This window comes from Saxophila tyrrhenica (assembly GCF_035928015.1).
Source record: "Saxophila tyrrhenica strain CCFEE 5935 chromosome Unknown scaffold_11, whole genome shotgun sequence".
NCBI classification, from domain to species: domain Eukaryota; kingdom Fungi; phylum Ascomycota; class Dothideomycetes; order Mycosphaerellales; family Extremaceae; genus Saxophila; species Saxophila tyrrhenica.
In genome coordinates, this window is record NW_027041743.1 from 642,887 (window position 1) to 659,174 (window position 16,288).

Sequence of the window (16,288 nt, forward strand, 5' to 3'; positions counted from 1 at the left end):
GAAGATACGAACGACTTACTCCATAATGCCGACAAGGCGATTACTTACTTCTATACCGGAACCGTAGATGTCGTGCTGTGCTTCCTGAGACGTGGTGCATCCGACGCTCTACTCCCAACCTCATCTCCTCGCGTGGAATAGATTGCCTCGCTGATGGGCACGGATGGGGTACTCCACAGTGTGCGCTCGTTCTAGATTCGATGTGTCAGTGTTCGTATCGACGAGATGAGAGGAGATTGAGGAGTGAACATTGGCGTTTCACGTCCGCTTCAAAGTCTACCCGACCACCAACACTCGGCGTAAAGCGGTCCGAGTGCAGATACTTCATTATCAACAGTACAATTGATTGATGGGTATATAATAAATGCGTTTGTTGTGGGTATCTATTAGTATCTAAGTGAACCGGATTTGTTATGCTTTTCCTGAACCACCCACAGTCGGCTCCGCCAAATGGCAACCAATTCCCTGAAGGAAACCGAAGAATGTCCGTTGAAAGTACGCCCCTGCGCCATCATATGGCAACGACTTGGCCCCGAGACCATCGCTGTACGGTCTCAGCACCATCAACAACGACAGCCACCTCCGGCACCTCTTCCACCACATCCCACTCCTCCACCTTATCCTCCTCCGCCTCATCCGCTTCGGTTTCCGTAGCTTCCACCGGGGCAGCCTCCTGTACCTCCCACTGCTCAGAAAAAGTCTCCTCAGCCTCCTCACCCTTCTCATCATACAGATCGCGATAATACTCCTTGAGTCTGTGAAGATCCTGCAGCACCTCGATATTCTGCTTCTGCAACGCCTTGCTCTTCGCCATCTCGCGCTCCGTAATCTTCGCGGAGAGGGCGTTCTTCTTCTCCATGGCGGCAAGTTCGTGGCGGAGGTGCTCGACTTGCACCTCAGACTTCTGCAACTTCACGTTCTTAGCTGTTCCGTACTTCTGCCATTCACCCAGGTTGTGACTGAAGTTGTTCAGAGTCTGAGCCTTCTCCCGGATCTCCAGCCTCAGGCGGCGAGCTTCAGTGTCGGCCTTGTCGAACTGCTCCTTCAAGAACTCGTTGTAGAGCTGCATGCCGTTGTGCACCCTGCGCTTTTCAGCCTCAAGATCGGCGAGTTGCTTTTCGTGCCGGGACTGGGTGTTATCGATCATTCCGCGCCAGAAGACGTTGACGGAGCCGTGTTTGTCGGCAAGCAGGTCCTCCTGCTTCTTGTTTTCGAAATTCAGAGTGGAGATCTTTCGATTCTTCGCAATGGTCTCGAGGGCCAGCGTCGCGATTCTGCTTTCCAGAGCCTCGATCTTTTGGTTGCTGGTAGCGAGGCGGAGTGCTTGTCCTTCGTTCTGTCGGGTGAGGGTGGCGTTCTTCTGAGCCAACGGAGCGAGCTGTTCGTTGCGACGCTCCAGAGCTCTGAACTTCTCATCCGTGGTTGTTGTGTGGGCGGGCGGAGTGCACATGCAAACAAGCAAGGCGAGATAAAGAACAGTGAAAGCCACGAAGGCGGAGGCGGGAAAGAGTTCAGACTTGACCCAGTCAAAGCTGAAAACCCATTTTGCAATGTGTCCGAGCACGGCGAATGCCGGGAACTGGTCCACAACGAAGAGCAACCCGCAGACAAGCACGCCGGCGCGGAGAGAGAGGTGGGGGCGGATTCCAACCGTGATGTCTGAGAACAAACGGGCCTCGTGGGCCTCGAGGCGGTCGAATAGCGTGCTCAGAGAAGATGGCTTGTTCCTGTTGCCGACTGCGGGTCGAGTCCTTGTCTGCTTAGAAGGTTTCGAACGGCCGTTGCTCTTCTCCTTGGTAGCCGCAGAGGAGATACCGCCCCTCGTCTCCTCATCAGTAGCAGCGACTCCAGGTCCCTGTGAAGCCGCATCCCCTTGCTGTGCTCCCACAGAAGCGCCACCCTCCTTGGCACGAGCAGCAGCCTCATGCATCTCATGATCGCGAAACGCATTGATAGCCCTCTCAATCTCCGCGACTTTGTCCGCCTCCGCCTCCTCGGCAGCAGCTTTGGCGATCGCGCGACGGGCAGTCCAGGTGCGCTTGAAGGCCGACTTGTTCCCGGCGTGGTATTCCTTGAAACCTGGATGGCCTTGCAGATCGTCGGAGGTCTTTCTGGTAGCCATGATGACGGGCATCGTGGTGGATGAGGTGGAGAGAATGACGGGTGTGGTATCTGGAGGATACGGAAGATGAAAGGCTTGGCTGAGATTTGTTGGGTTGTGAAATGTGAGGTGTGAACGAGCGTGGATTGTTGAGGAAAGATCGTGGTGCGGATGATGTGTGAGAAAGGGTTTGACAGCGAGCAGATCGATTCTTGTACTGCTGAGGAAATTGACCAGCTTACCCACGGTGTGCGGCAATAGAATTTCTTTCGAGATTGCAAGAGAACTGTGTGGAGCGAGTGCTTACCACCTTACCATCTTGCCGCCGCTCGTTCGCCAGACATGACCACCCAGCCCAACAACCACGCTTCCTCGTCTCACAAAGCCGGATCCGGAGCAGCGTGCCATGGGAATAGCGACAAGAGGGGACACGTGGTCTCTATCCGTGCCCTGAAGCAGGCGAGCGTTCATTGCGGGATGGTTGATTGGGAGGTGAAGTCGGCAACCTAGCGGAAGTCAGGAACTCAGGTGTTCCCACGGATAGCTGGGGTCATCAATTTGACCGAACCATGACCGTAGAAGGTGCGGTTGCTATATGCTGCGCGTTACAGAGCGAGTAGAGGTAAGCAAAGTAAGTTTGGGGAGAACATGGTCGATTGGTCTTGGCGCGGTGTGGCTGGGAAGTTCTCTTTGGGCAGTATTGCCGGTTCGACTCCATACAACGGCTGTAGACGTGCAGCATACCTGCAGTAGATATGACAACTGTCTCGTATCAGCATACTGGCCTCGCAGAGCACGTGGATAGCTGAGCTTGAGCTCAAGCTCAACAGCTCTCAGATATCCTGTGTCCGCCGAGTCTCTTCTCTCACCACGCCCAGCGGTACAGCATACCTGCCAGTAAACAGTATACTCCATACTGTGTCGCATGAGCATACCGACCTCGCATCGCAAATGCCAAAACCCATCCCCACCTGCACCTCAACTCAACAACTCCCTAATATCCTCAATCCTCTGCGCCTTCTTCTCCTCATCACTCATCATGCCCAACGAACTCGCACTATCCCGCAGCGTCAGCGTCAGCACTCCCTTCCAAAACATCCCCCTTCAAAAATGTTCAACGGGTCAAAAACTCACATAAACTTCTTCCTCTCCTGCACCCTAAGCATCTTCTCCTCAATACTCCCCTCCACCACCAACCGCACCACCCTCACCTCCTGCCCTTGCCCCATCCGATGCACGCGATCAATCGCCTGCGCCTCCACCGCCCAGCTCCACCACGGATCCATCATGAAAACCTTATTCGCCACCGTCAGATTCAAGCCTACACCTCCAGCCCGCAAACTTAATAACAAAACCGTGAATTTCGGCCGCGAGTTAAAGGTCGCAAGCGTGGCGGTGCGGTTCTTCTGGCTCATCGACCCGTCGAAGCGGAGGTGCGAGACGGAGGCGGAAGACAGCGCGGGCGCGAGCAGGTCGAGGAAGGAGGTGAATTGGGAGAAGATGACGACTTTGGTCGTGGGGTCGGCGCGTTTGAGGGCTTTGAGTTGGCGGAGGAGGGTGGTGATTTTGGCTGAAGAGAGTTGGTTGATGCGGCGGAGGGAGATGCGGGGGGGTGGTTTGGGTTTGGTGGCGGAGGGTTGGGTGCTGGTGTATAGCTCGTCTTCGTCTGCGTCGATGTCCATGGCTGAGGTTAAGCGGCCGGCTGCTTCTTTGCCGTCTGCGTCTTCTTCTTCGGAGTCGGAGTCTTCGTCCTCGTGGCGTACGACTTCGAAGACGTCCCTGAGACTGACCGGCTCACGGCAGTTGAAGCATCGTGGCACTTCTCCCTTGGCGGTCTGGCGCTCGATGTAGTCAACTAGACATCCCCGACAGGCAGAATGCCAGCAGCCCGTGACCGCCTGCTCGACCATCGGCTCCTCGCTGCAGATCGGACACTCCATGTCCGCTTCCTCCTGGATCTGCTTCAACACATGACTCCCAAAGCGCGCAGCATCCTGTTCGTCTTCCTCAGCTTGAAACCGCTCGAGCAGCGCGCTCAGATCCATGTCGTCCGCAAGCCCATTCGCGATATCCGAATCAGCGGCCGCGGACTCCTCTTCAGCAAGTAAGGTCTTGTTCCGCGTAAGCACCGGATGGCAACAACTCTGCCTCAATCGCAGAATCTGCGCAAAGATGGTCGTGTAGCTCTTCATCAGCGTCCCAGCCTCTACATTAGCGGCAAAAGTGCGCTTCGCGCGCGCAAAGATATGGTTGTAGACCTCGCGTTCGGGATCACTCAACTTCACCTTCTCGATCTCGATGGTGCGAGGCGGGAGTGGAACGAGAGCTTCACCATCAGGCGTCTTCATGTCCTTGGTCCTGCGGAGCACGAGAGGTTCAAGCACTGTCTGCACGACGTCAAGAGCGCGTACAAATTCACCCTTCTCGAATGGCGTGGTAATGAAGGTCTTCCAGAAGCTGAAGTTCGCCCATGGCTCGACACGCAGGAAGCGGACGAGGGAGAAGAGATCCTCCAGTCGGTTCACGATGGGCGTGCCGGTGAGGACCCAGCGGTGAGTGGCCGAGAGCTCATAGCAGGCGCGTGCAGTCTTGGACTGGCGGTTCTTGATCATGTGGCCTTCGTCGAGGATGATGCGCCAGTAGTCCAAGCTGAACAGGCCGCTGGAGGCGCCCTTGTTGCCACCGTGGGCGGAAGCGACAGAGTTGGATTCTGAAAGCACAACGCCGTATGATGTGATGACAACGTTGGGCGCAGAGGCGGCGTTGGAAGCACAGCAGATCGTCTTCAGGTCGATATTCTTCTCCGTGCCATAGTACACGAGCACTTTCAGCGAGCCTGCACTCGATGCTTTCTCCGCTTCGCTAGCCCACTGTGCGAGCAAAGACATTGGCGCGACCACAAGCGTGGTGGCAGGTGCTGGCTCGATGCTGGAAGAGCCCTTCGAAAGACGGGGAAGCGAGTTGACGCCGTCGGCCTTCTTTGCAGAAGCGCTCGCCATCGCCGCTTCCTGCTCAGGTGAGATGTGGGAATGGATCAAGCTGAGCATCTCAATCGTCTTGCCTAATCCCATCTCGTCGGCAAGAACACCTCCAAGGCAATTCTGCTCCTGCACAGGGAAGTCAAGGCTCAGCTCGCCGCTGTATGGGTTGACGTAGAAGGTATCCTGGCCGCTCACCGCAGGCAGATCTTTGTCTTCGGCATCCTTGACAGGCCAGTGATACTCTTCCCACAGTGGGTGCATGCTCTGCTGCTCCTTGTGGTCCTGACCCTGGCTCGTCTCCTTGTTGATCATCCAGTGCAGCGCTTGCTTTTGGTATTTCCGCAGATCCATCGCGAATGTCTTTACCGGCTCAGCGACCGGAGTATCAAAGTCGAACGATTGCGCTTTCTTGTACAACGTATCCAGTTGATCTTGCTCTAGCTCCTCACCCTCCTCAGCCTCATTGTCCTTTTCAGAAGGTGGCGAGGAGCCTCCATTTTCTGCAGGAGTGCTCTTGTCCGACGTGGACTTCTTGTTCGAAGCAGAGCTGTCTTCATATTGCTCTGCTATCTCAGCAGCCTGCAGGATGCCTTCTCGCTTGTGCTTCGCTGTCGTCTCGTTGACTTTCGAAGGCTGGAGGTTAATCTCAGAGAAGAGCTTGACCAGACCGATCTGCCGCATTCTCAAGCTCCGCTCGTCCTGCGTCTCTTTCGCCTCGAAGATGCCGGTTTGGCGGTTGTTCTCCTGCGGCTTGATGAAGTTTCCGGCTTCGAAGGTCTGCTTCAGCAAATAGCACCGAAGTTGCAGGATCACCGTGTCATTCGTCCGCAGTCGCTCTGGAGCATAGATGCAGTGCCCCTCAAAGAGACAGACCCTCTGGTCAATCAATGCGCTCATCCACGTAGCCACCTCCTGCTCCAGCCTTCCCAACTCATAGCCTCGTTTGTCCGTGAAGCGTACCACGACATCCGGATTCTTTCTCCCCACCTGCTTGCCCTTCCCACCACGTCCGGCTGTCTTCTGGGGGCCAGTAGGTTGTGTTGGTCGCTCAATCTTGACGACATCACCATCCTTCAGCAGGCCACTCCCGCTCTTCGTGGACCATCCATTGACACCGAGAGCTCCAATGTACCTCTTTCCGGGCATAGACTCTAGAGCAGGCGCTTGGGGTGGTGTGGAGGTTGGCTTGACAGCTGCCGGTGGAGTCCGAGTAGGTGCCTGGCCGGGCGAGCGAGACTGAGATACTGGTCTATGGGCGTGTAATCCGTTTGGAGCTGGTGATTTGACGGCTGGTGCCTCCTTCCATGACCCGTCGAAGAAGGCGTTGATAGCCCGTTCGACATTGTCCCCAAACTCGTGCTGTAAGGCCTGGAACGCGTGCTCTTCTAATTCTGCTCCAGTGACGGCCTTGAACGTCTCCCTATCGAAGCCGTCATCCTTAGTCGCAGGCACGCCGTTGCTGGTGGAGTAGTTGTTCGCCTCCGGTAGCGGTTCGATCTCATCTGGCAGACTGGGTTGAGGGTCGAATGTCGTCTTCTGCTCAGGCGAGTCGTCGACGAAGAACCTCCTCTTCTTGTGCGGCCGCTCTGAGATATCCGTCATCTTCCTCCCTTAGTAACACGACTTTGGTGGCCGTGGAAGAGTTGTTGACGAGGTCGACGCGTTCGCGTTAAGTGGAAAGCTCATCCTTATGTAAGCATTGAAGACATGACGAGACGACTGCATCAACTCCATCACACCAAAGATCACCATTGAGATCTCTATAGTCAGAGAAGATGCTGGAGACACAATGGATGCATCCGTAAGATAACATACAACCACCGGAGACAAGTTCCACAACGACAATGCAACCCGCCATCCTCCTGCGGCGAGTAGCACGACCACCCCCATCGACATGCCTCCGACACCTCCGCTATGCCTCCTCCGAGCCCTCGAGCCAGGTCTCCCAACCCTCCAGCACAACCACCGCCATTTCTACCGAAGAACTCACCTCCGCCCGCCGGTACTGCCTCGACACCCTTCGCAAATACGACACTCCCTCATCCCTGCTACTCCCGTACATCCCCACACAAGCCCGAGATGCCTACATCGCCCTCCGCGCGTTCAACATTGACGTCGCCCGGACCGCAGACACCACGTCTACGCCCACAATAGGTAGCATGCGTCTGCAATTCCAACGAGACGCCGTGACGAAGTCCTTAGCTGGGACGCCCCCAAAGCAACCAATCGCTATCCTCTTAGCACACGCAGCGGAGGGACTAGAAGCAAGAACAGATGGAAAGGCGAGGTGGAGCAAAAGTTGGTTCATGCGAATCGTCGATACGAGGGAAAAGTACCTCTCTAACCCTCCGTATCCGAACATCGAGGCTTTAGAAGGGTACGCGGAGAACACGTACTCCACGCTGCTCTACTTGACCTTACAAGCGCTGCCCATGGCAAGTCTAACAGCTGACCACGTAGCGAGCCATATCGGCAAAGCCTCAGGGATAGCAGCAGTGCTGCGAGGACTGCCATTGATCGCCTTCCCCGGACCACAAAATAGTCACAGTAATCAAGGTCAGATGGCCGGAGATGTCGGAGCAAGTAAGCAAGGCGCCGTGGTGTTGCCGCTAGACATCATGGCTTCTACCGGCGTTCGAGAGGAAGATGTCCTGCGAAATGGAGCTGAGGCGAAAGGGCTGCGAGACGCGGTATTCCAGGTCGCTACGCGCGCGAACGACCATCTCATCACGGCAAGGCAGATGCTGGATTCCATCCGCGCAGGTCAAGGGGAAGGACATGAATTCGAGCACGGGCATGAAGAAGAGCACACAGCGTTCCCGGGAGTTCTGGGTGGCGGGAAAGCGGAAACGCAGGCGCAAGAGGTGGAAAGGGCTTTTGGGGTCTTCATGCCGGCCGTTGCGACGCAGTTGTGGCTGGATCGGCTGCAGAAGTGCGATTTTGATGTTTTCGATGCCAAGTTGAGGGTGACGGATTGGAAGTTGCCTTGGAGAGGGTTTTGGGGGTGGAGGCGGCGGAAGATTTGAAGGAAAATTTTTTGAAGAGTTAAGATACGGGTATTGAAAGAAACTTTGAAAGCATCGCTATGGAGGGACTGCCAGGTGTGAAAGCAGCCATCCTTCGAGCAATCTTCGCCATTGCAAGAGGCCATTCGAGGCGACGCTTGATGGGCTGCCAACGCCTCGAGGCCATTCGAGTTCTTTTCCGTCCAGCTTGACTCACGCCACGCCCTCACGCCTTGAACCCACCGCTTCTCCGCCGTTGCAAAGTTGTTCTCTACTCCTTCCTACGCACTGCCGAGAAGTATTCTGCCGCCGCTCTATCAACAGCATCAACTCTCGCGCCGCCGTTCGCCGCAGACCACCGTCGTCCCCCTGTTCACCTCAGCCACAGCTTAATCGACCCCTCCATGGCCCTGAGTGCGGCGTCCAAACTCATCAAGTCTCCTGGCGATCCCTCCCTCGATCTCCGCAGTGAGCCGCAAGCCCTCTGCAGCCAGCCCAGCGAGATTGGCGCGCGTCTGCAGCTGGGCCCTGAATCGTGCTCTTGCCTCCGATACCTGCCTTTCCATGTGTTCGCGAGCCTGCTGGCGGGCCCTTTCGCGTGTAGTCTCCATGATCGCCTCCGGCGCGGCTGCGGTAGGGGTTTGGGAGGGGTTGTTGGGGCTCCGTCGCGGGGCGTTGATGAAGTCCTGGTGTGCTGCTTCGAGAGTGGTCTGGAAGTCGTCGTCGGTGGCTTGGAGGATGATGGTGTGGATGATGGTGTGCACGTGTCGATCGTTGGAGCCTTCGCCAACTTCATGTTCCGCGGAGCCGCTTTCGTCAGCTGTGATGAACTCGTGCTCGCTGAGACCTTCCTCGTGACCATCTTCATCCGACTCCTTATCCCAATCCGAGCCTTCCACCGACTCCAACTCAAGCGCACTCATCTCATCAACCTGATCTTGTCCGGCACCGAGCACGGGCTCAATGTCCCCCTCCATCGCAAATTCAGCGATCCGGAGCGCCCACGCATCCTCTCCGAACGTAAGCACGCCAGGCCCATCCTCTTCTTCATGGGACAGCTGTTGCATGACCTCATTATCAGCGCCGGCGGCATCCTGCTCCTCCCGTGCTTCTGCGGCAAAACGTTCTCTGACCAACTCGAGAAAGGGCTCCAGCTGCTCCTGTGTCGAAGCATGGTCAGCAAACTCGTTCTCGGACGGCCATGAAGAGCTCTCTGTGATGGTGCGTGGCCATCTATTGGAAGAAGAAACTTACGTCGTCCTCCGCAATTCCCTTTAACTGCTGTCCAGCCGCCGGAATCCCTTCTGGTAAGGCTGCGAGTAGCTCGCGCGGGAGATTTGCCGCTACTGTCTCCGCTACTGTCTGCGCTGCCGCGTGATGCGTAGCTGGAGCGAGCCTCACCTCCGGCGCCGTTGGCTGCTCTCGAGCCACCCCCAGATCCCCCATCATCCTGTCGACCTCGTCATGGTTGATTCCCCAGAGATGCTCTTCCAACCCCGGGACATCTTCCTCCACCCACCTATCCTCCATGTACCACCCATTCCCCACAAGCGGAGCGTTAAGCCCATAGTCGTCGAAGATCGCCCTCCGATCCCCAACCTTCCCGAACCGCGGACACGAGTTCCCAGCCGCCCAGTGACCCCTTTCCGGATCCTTCACCATGCACACCCAGCAGAAGCTCTGCTTACACACCACGCAACGGCAGTCGTTGCAGCCATCGTGCAGAAACATCGGCGCGCCACACTCCTCGTTCGGGCAGCGCTTGTTGCCCGGCAGCTTCGCGATCGGATCTTCACCCTCACCCAACGCCGCGTCGTCAAGGCAGTCGCCGACATCATGACCCGGGTCGCCGCACCAGCCACACACCACCATCTTGCACTCCCCACAATACCCCGTGCTCTCGAGATAGTCGTCATACTCCGCAGCGTGCTTCCGCACGAACGTCTCACAGTCCCCACAGTACACCCTCAACTTCACCGGCGTCTCGTACTCGCGCACCCGCTTCTCCCAGGCCTTAGCGAAGGTACGATACGCCTGCTTGGATGGGAAGTGCTGCGCGAAATCTTGCGGGTGGAGTTCGATGCTGGCGGACCATTTGACCGGGTATCCGGATTCGTATTTGAGGGCGGATTCGAATTGCGGGATGATGTGGTGGAGGATGCAGGTGTGGCAGAGAGGGCTGGAAGCGAGGTGGTGGGGGCGACCGGCTTGGGGGGTGAGGCAGAGGGCGCAGGTGAAGGGGACCGCTTGTGGTGGCGGCATGGCGGAGGGGTGGTGTTTGTGTTGCGGAAGAGGTGGTGGTGATGGCTGTGGGTGAGGGGTTGTGTCAGTCCAGAAGCCTGCGATGTGAAGGAGCGGTGAGTCCGAGCCGTATAGCAGGTGGCTGGCAGTGGTGAAGTTTTTCGAAGCTCAAAATATAATGAATGGTGAACTTTGCTATGGGCTTCGTGCTACATTTAAGGTTCATACCAGGGTCCAATATTCACCAAGCGCACGTGATTGTCACATGTCAGGGTACGCCACAGAGCTGCTCAATACACTCGAGATGCTCTACAATATACCGCTGGAGCGCAGATATCAACAGACAAGAGCAGAATCGAAGCGTCAAGTCATGAAGATGTGAAAAATGCTGGAGACGGCGGATCTCCAGGCTGAGGGACTGAACCGTGGCGTCCTCTACAGACATTGCTGAGCACATCAACCCTCGCTCGCTGAAAACAACTTGCCATGAGACTTTCCACTGCCTACTCTCTCACCAACATACTTTGAAAAGTCCTAACAGCCTCCGTCTCCACTTCATGAATTGGAACAAGACAAGGGTGTAATGACTGGATGGTATATGAATAGGTTGAAGAGAAGTGGAAGTTTTGTCAATGCAGAACGCAGGAGGAGGTCATGACTATAGATGGACTGCTCAGTGTAGGTAATCACATATCTCCAGACCGCGCCCAATAGCTTGTTGGTGATGCTCATCATGCTCTTCCTCTCCTCCGCACAGCGCCATTGTTCTTATCAGACCCAGCCTGTCAGCCACCGCTCCGCCATGGCCGCGCTGACTGAGGTCCCCTGTGCTGCCTTTGGAGTACGCACGACTCCCCCTGTTCATCATCTGCTCCTCCACGGACCACAGCCACGTCTCTCTCGAACGCCACTCTCCCTTTCATTTCATGCAACACCATCTGCTGGATGCGAAGCCGGTTGCCCCTGGCCTTCTCGATCGCACGATCATGACGTCCCATCGCTCGTACCTCCTCGTTCGGCTTGGCCGAGCAACCCCTGGAGCCTTCTTGTGTCCCCAATCGCCCTCGCCAGGTTAGCGGGATCGTCGAAGTTGAACACGACCACGAGAGACTCCTTTACGGTCGCCTTCTTCTTTGGCGCCGACTTCATCAGATCTGTGTCGCTCAAGCTGTGAGCCGAGTCTTTCCTGCTCGTGTCTGGCTCATCAGGTCCAGACGAGACGTCGTCGGCGATGCGGTCTACGCTTGCCGAGAGCAAGCTGCGAGTTCCGCTCTCCATATTGCTTTCCGCCTCGTCGGGATCCTCTAGGGACTCGATGAGCTCCGCCTACACGAGGTCTGCCTTCTTACGGGCCGCCTGTCTCGCCCTCCTCCTGTCGTTTCGGATCTGTCTCCCCCCCTGTCCTGCTCCTTTTGCCACTGCTCCTCCGTCATCTCCGGCTCGGCCAGAGTTCTCCCAGATCGCCGCTCCCGCAGCCGAGAGCAGGTCTCGTAATGACTGCGGGTGCGGTATCCAGGTTGGGGGCGTTGATGCACTTCAGTAGCCGTTGAAGATCCGGACGGCCCTGGTATATACTGCTATACTCGCTACACAAGCCGGAGCTGCTGTTATTGGCCTACAGCCCCCACCAGCTACTCTTGATGGTGTTTGGTTCGGTGGATTCATTCGAACCGGTCAGGACAACTCCGTACATCGTCTTCCAAAGCAGAGCTCTGGTCTGTAGCGGCGGCGTTGTTGGTGGCTGGCTTCTAGCGTCTGGAGAGATGACGATTCTGCAGCAGCAATATTGGGCGAGCCTTGACTATCCTCTTCGTTCGAGACAGTGCTGTCCTGCATGTTGTTGGGCTCGTTCTGAAAGGAGCGATGTTCGTTCCGAATGACGTTGCGTTCGGCCTTCAAAGCGATTTCCTGGTCCTGGCTGTTGTCGATGCCTGTTGCTTGTGACTGTAAGTGGTGCTTGCCGTGTCGGTAGTTTGGCATAAGAGGACGATGAAGTGGCCTGGACGGTCGTCCAGTCGTCTTCGGCGCCGACTGGCTGGTTAGTTCAACGGAAGCGAGTAATTCTTGCAACACCATTCGGCGGAAGCGGCAGAAACAGTAGGTGGCATGTTGAAGATCAAAGGCGCATGGCAGTAGAACGTCGGATTCTGTGTGTATACACTGTTGGTATTTCTGGTATATAATGATAAAAAAAATGCTGTGGAAATGGAACAGAAAATTGCACACTAACCTGACCTTCTTATGGACCCTCACCTTCTTGCCACAACCGCGGACTGCCATGCTTTCCAAGTTGCAATGCCGTCGCATGGTTTGCTATCTGTCCTACGCCACGTTGCATGCCTCCGCTGCAGCACGTCTGCGAGGCCGACAACCAAGCAAATAAAGCCACCGGAGTCGTGCTGCATCTCTGCGAGATGGTCGAAACAACAAGCATAAGCGCAGGCGGCGTGCAGCTCACCTGCGAGGTTATGTCGGAAGAGCAAGCAGACCGAGAGATGCGCACGCCAGCGTTCGACGTGCGGCCCAGTGTCTCGTTGTGTTTCGTCGTCAAAGAAGGGGGTGCAGCACAGGTCTCCCTCATGTACATGACCTCGTTGTCGCTGAGAGACAAAAACACAGCCTCGACGACTGCGATTTCTTAGCCGGCGTGACGGTGTGTCTTAGCGTGACAAGATTGAAGTGATGCTTGCTGGCAAGCCTTTTGCGTTGATCGATGGGAGTGAGCGCTGTGGCGGTCAGAAGTTTCGCTGGCGACTTCGCAGGGCGCTTCAACAAACCCTCCATACGGCTCGTTGAAAATCTCCATGTACTTCCTGCACAGGCATAGAGCGGCCGCGGCATCTGCTACTGCAACTAGGGAAGAGTTCGTATAAGCGTTCGAAGCGGCCATTCACGAAGTCAGGCATGCGTCGGTCCTTGGTCACCGTTTCCGGTTAGCGGTCAGCGAAGGTCGCGAGTGCCAATGATGAGAGATCCGTCATATTCCATGAGTGGAGAGCCCAGCTGCATGCATTCTCCCGGAGTGGAGTTCGTCAGACGACCATACCTCATCCACCTCACCCCTGCCACCATTCCACCACCCACCATCCTGGACCCCAAAGCACCGTCCCCCACGAATACAACCCCACGACGAAAGCCATCCCCAGCACCCACCACCCAAGCACGATCGAGAAAAACCAGAAAGACATGCCCAGCGCAAACTGCATCTGCTCGTCCAGCTCACCGCCCCACCAATTGCCCCCCTGTGCGCGACGGCGGCGCAGCATGATCGTAAGCCCGTAGGATGTGGCGAAGAGCATGATAGTGCCGCAGAAGCATGAAGCGGGGATTAGGATCGTAGCAACGGTGCTGACAGGGCCGGAGAAGGGGGAAAAGTGGTGGGCGAGGCAGACGCCGAGCGCGTAGGGTGTCAGTGGGTAGGCGACTATTGCTTCGGCGGCGGTGAACATGGCGAGCTTCTCGAGCCGCGATTCGTGGCTTGGCTCGCTGCGCCATAGGGTGATGGTGCATTGTGGGCAGCTGGTTGGTGTTAGATGCTGTTGGGGCTAAGTCGTACTGCGGTGTGGGAACACTCACGTGCTGTGCCTTTCATGCCATGCATCAACACATTCTTTGCAGAAGATATGACCACACGGCTTAATCTGCATTGGGTCCTGATAAGCATCATAGCAGATGGGACAGTGCTCATCGTCTCGACGTTCTCCTGGCGGCACAGGCTTTAGCCCACCGTTGGCAGTCCACTCCTTGCGAGAGGGCAGATGGGCGTCCGGTGCTGGCGGAGTGCAAATGAGTAAGAAACGGTTGAAGCGGTGTTCATGTCGGAGAAACAAGTAGATCGATGCTATTGCGGCGGCGTACAGGCCAGTGAGCGGGAAGAAGGCGGTAGCACCGACAGTGGCGCCCGCCAGAGTGCTGCGATCGAGGAAGGGGAAGGATATACGCATCAGAGTTCTTTTGATGGAATTCATGCTGACTTACGCCAGAGATATGCCATGAGTGATATATGTTATCAGGTGTGCGGGTAACTTGTTCTTTGAGGCAACCTGGAACAGCTCAGCTGCGAGGTCGTTGGAGAGCAGCAGGCAGAAGCAGAAGCAGGTCTGACGTGCGGTGCACCCGTCGAGGTGCTATAGGCTGGAAGACGGCTCACGCTAGTGGATGTTCCCGTCACTGGTAAAGGCGTCAGTCTGAAATGATCAGATCCTGACGAGATCAAATTCTTGTGTTCTGGCGAAAGATCATGGTATTGTTCGGATGTAAGACGACGTCGGCGTTTAGCGACGGAAACGTGCTCTCGTGAACAGTATCATTCCAGCAAGCAGTCTGATCGAGGCTCCAGGCTCTCTTTGATTACATGGTGTATCTCGAAGGCAGTGTTGCTCCGCGTCCCTTCTCTCCAAATCAGTATATGCCAGCACGCACACAGAACAGGGTATCAGTCATTCAATCACTCGGTCAATCGCTCAAGCCCGCACTCTCCCCGTCTCCTGCCTCATTGGCGCCCTCCCAGACTCCTGCCTCATGGGCGCCCTACTATCCACAGGCCTATCGTGTCTCGGCCGCTCATCCCTCCTCGCACCACTGTACGCCCGCTGCGGCTGCTGCACCCTCGTGCCATTGCGCGAAACAGGCGCATACTCATCATCGCTGTACTCCTCAAATGCAGTCGCCGGCGGCGGGTCATTAGGCGTAAAGATGCCCGACGCCCGCTTCTTGCGCCTCTCCTCCTTGTTCACACCCACCATGTCCCGCTCATCCCTAGTGTGCGGCTTGTACTTCTTATCCAGCACCTCCTCCAGCAGCCGTAGATTCTTGGTATTGCACTTGAACGCCGCGTCCGCCAGATCGCCGATAAACGGGACCAAGCCTACGACGAAATCAACGATGATGTTGAGCATCATGCGCATCTTGATGCTCTGGTCGAGGCCTCCTTCGATGGAGCAGCATTTGCGGAAGACCATTAGGGCCAGCAGGACGCCGACCGCGTCGCCGAAGGCTGGGATGATGCCAATGACTGCCTCCCAGCCGAAGCGGATGCCGAGGAAGTTGAAGAGGCACATATCGAGGCGGTAGGACTTGCGGCGGACGCTGGCGAGGACTTCGGCGTCGTGTTGGGGAATGTAGGCGGGGATTTGCTTCTTGATCTTCTTGGGTTTGCCGGGCCTACGAGGGTCCTCGACGTAGGCGAAGTAGGGGTCCTATTCATATCCAATTAGCTCGACTCGTATATGAGGCGGTCTGGATGTTGCTCACCTCTCCACCCTCCGGCTTCTTCGACTTGTACTTGTCCATTTCCTTCTTCAGCATCTTGTTTGCCGCATATTTCCCGATTGCAGCCGCCATTGTGGATTAGGTATTACTGTTGTATGTCGTAGAGTCGTGTCAATGTGGTCGTGAGGTCGCGAGAAGCTGCAATGGCCTATATAAGGCCGTGAGCAGGTCTTAGAGTTCGCTCAGATGCCAACAATAGTCGTTGGTATGCAACGGCTCTCGCGGTTGGCTCGTAAACTTTCTGAAACACGAGTCTCGCAACACCGCGCGCTTGCTTCAGTACAAGGTGCAATGCGGTAGCAATTGGTGTGGGCGAGAGAAGCAGGTCGCACGACGGAGGACAAGCAATATAAGCGGTCAGTAGATTGGCTTTCCTGACTTTGCAGGTATGAGACAGTTGACAAGCAAGAAACGCACGATGATGATCCGGAGCTGCGTCTGTGTCGTGGCTGTGTGGCGGTGCACATCGAGACTGGAAGGCGCGACCCACCCTCGGGAGTGGCTGCCGGATGTTAGCGTGACCTGGGAGCCGATCAGCTGTCGAGCATGTGAATTGCATGTTCATCGAAGCTCGCGCGAGCAAGGCAGTGCTGCGGAAGAACAATCTCGAAACGCCTTACCCTGACAAGCGGTCTGGATTACGCTCCGACGCCATTGTAATCATCCGAGGAGCCGAGTCCAGCGGCAGT

The 16,288-nt window shown here is 56.3% G+C and overlaps 7 protein-coding genes across 7 annotated transcripts; 1 reads left to right on the forward strand and 6 right to left on the reverse strand.

Annotated features, from left to right (window-relative positions):
• Nucleotides 1–511: 511 nt before the first annotated feature.
• Nucleotides 512–2,572, reverse strand: LTR77_007315 (uncharacterized protein; the record flags this gene model as incomplete). Its single annotated transcript, XM_064804552.1, has 2 exons — nucleotides 512–2,201; nucleotides 2,409–2,572. The coding sequence occupies 2 exons, from the start codon at nucleotides 2,570–2,572 to the stop codon at nucleotides 512–514; spliced, it is 1,854 nt and encodes a 617-aa protein (XP_064657322.1).
• Nucleotides 2,573–3,079: 507 nt separating this feature from the next.
• RAD5 (DNA helicase rad5) lies at nucleotides 3,080–6,684 on the reverse strand (the record flags this gene model as incomplete). Its single annotated transcript, XM_064804553.1, has 2 exons — nucleotides 3,080–3,158; nucleotides 3,236–6,684. 2 exons carry the CDS (start codon nucleotides 6,682–6,684, stop codon nucleotides 3,080–3,082), a joined length of 3,528 nt encoding a protein of 1,175 aa, XP_064657323.1.
• A 242-nt stretch (nucleotides 6,685–6,926) lies between these two features.
• On the forward strand, nucleotides 6,927–8,108 carry LTR77_007317 (uncharacterized protein; the record flags this gene model as incomplete). The annotated part of the gene is made up of 1 exon (XM_064804554.1): nucleotides 6,927–8,108. The coding sequence occupies one exon, from the start codon at nucleotides 6,927–6,929 to the stop codon at nucleotides 8,106–8,108; it is 1,182 nt and encodes a 393-aa protein (XP_064657324.1).
• Nucleotides 8,109–8,476: 368 nt separating this feature from the next.
• Nucleotides 8,477–10,349, reverse strand: LTR77_007318 (uncharacterized protein; the record flags this gene model as incomplete). The annotated part of the gene is made up of 2 exons (XM_064804555.1): nucleotides 8,477–9,247; nucleotides 9,342–10,349. The coding sequence occupies 2 exons, from the start codon at nucleotides 10,347–10,349 to the stop codon at nucleotides 8,477–8,479; spliced, it is 1,779 nt and encodes a 592-aa protein (XP_064657325.1).
• A 963-nt stretch (nucleotides 10,350–11,312) lies between these two features.
• On the reverse strand, nucleotides 11,313–11,606 carry LTR77_007319 (uncharacterized protein; the record flags this gene model as incomplete). Its single annotated transcript, XM_064804556.1, has 1 exon — nucleotides 11,313–11,606. The coding sequence occupies one exon, from the start codon at nucleotides 11,604–11,606 to the stop codon at nucleotides 11,313–11,315; it is 294 nt and encodes a 97-aa protein (XP_064657326.1).
• Nucleotides 11,607–13,384: 1,778 nt separating this feature from the next.
• LTR77_007320 (uncharacterized protein) lies at nucleotides 13,385–14,296 on the reverse strand (the record flags this gene model as incomplete). Its single annotated transcript, XM_064804557.1, has 2 exons — nucleotides 13,385–13,847; nucleotides 13,905–14,296. The coding sequence occupies 2 exons, from the start codon at nucleotides 14,294–14,296 to the stop codon at nucleotides 13,385–13,387; spliced, it is 855 nt and encodes a 284-aa protein (XP_064657327.1).
• Nucleotides 14,297–14,791: 495 nt separating this feature from the next.
• LTR77_007321 (uncharacterized protein) lies at nucleotides 14,792–15,671 on the reverse strand (the record flags this gene model as incomplete). Its single annotated transcript, XM_064804558.1, has 2 exons — nucleotides 14,792–15,526; nucleotides 15,582–15,671. The coding sequence occupies 2 exons, from the start codon at nucleotides 15,669–15,671 to the stop codon at nucleotides 14,792–14,794; spliced, it is 825 nt and encodes a 274-aa protein (XP_064657328.1).
• Between the last annotated feature and the right edge of the window lie 617 nt (nucleotides 15,672–16,288).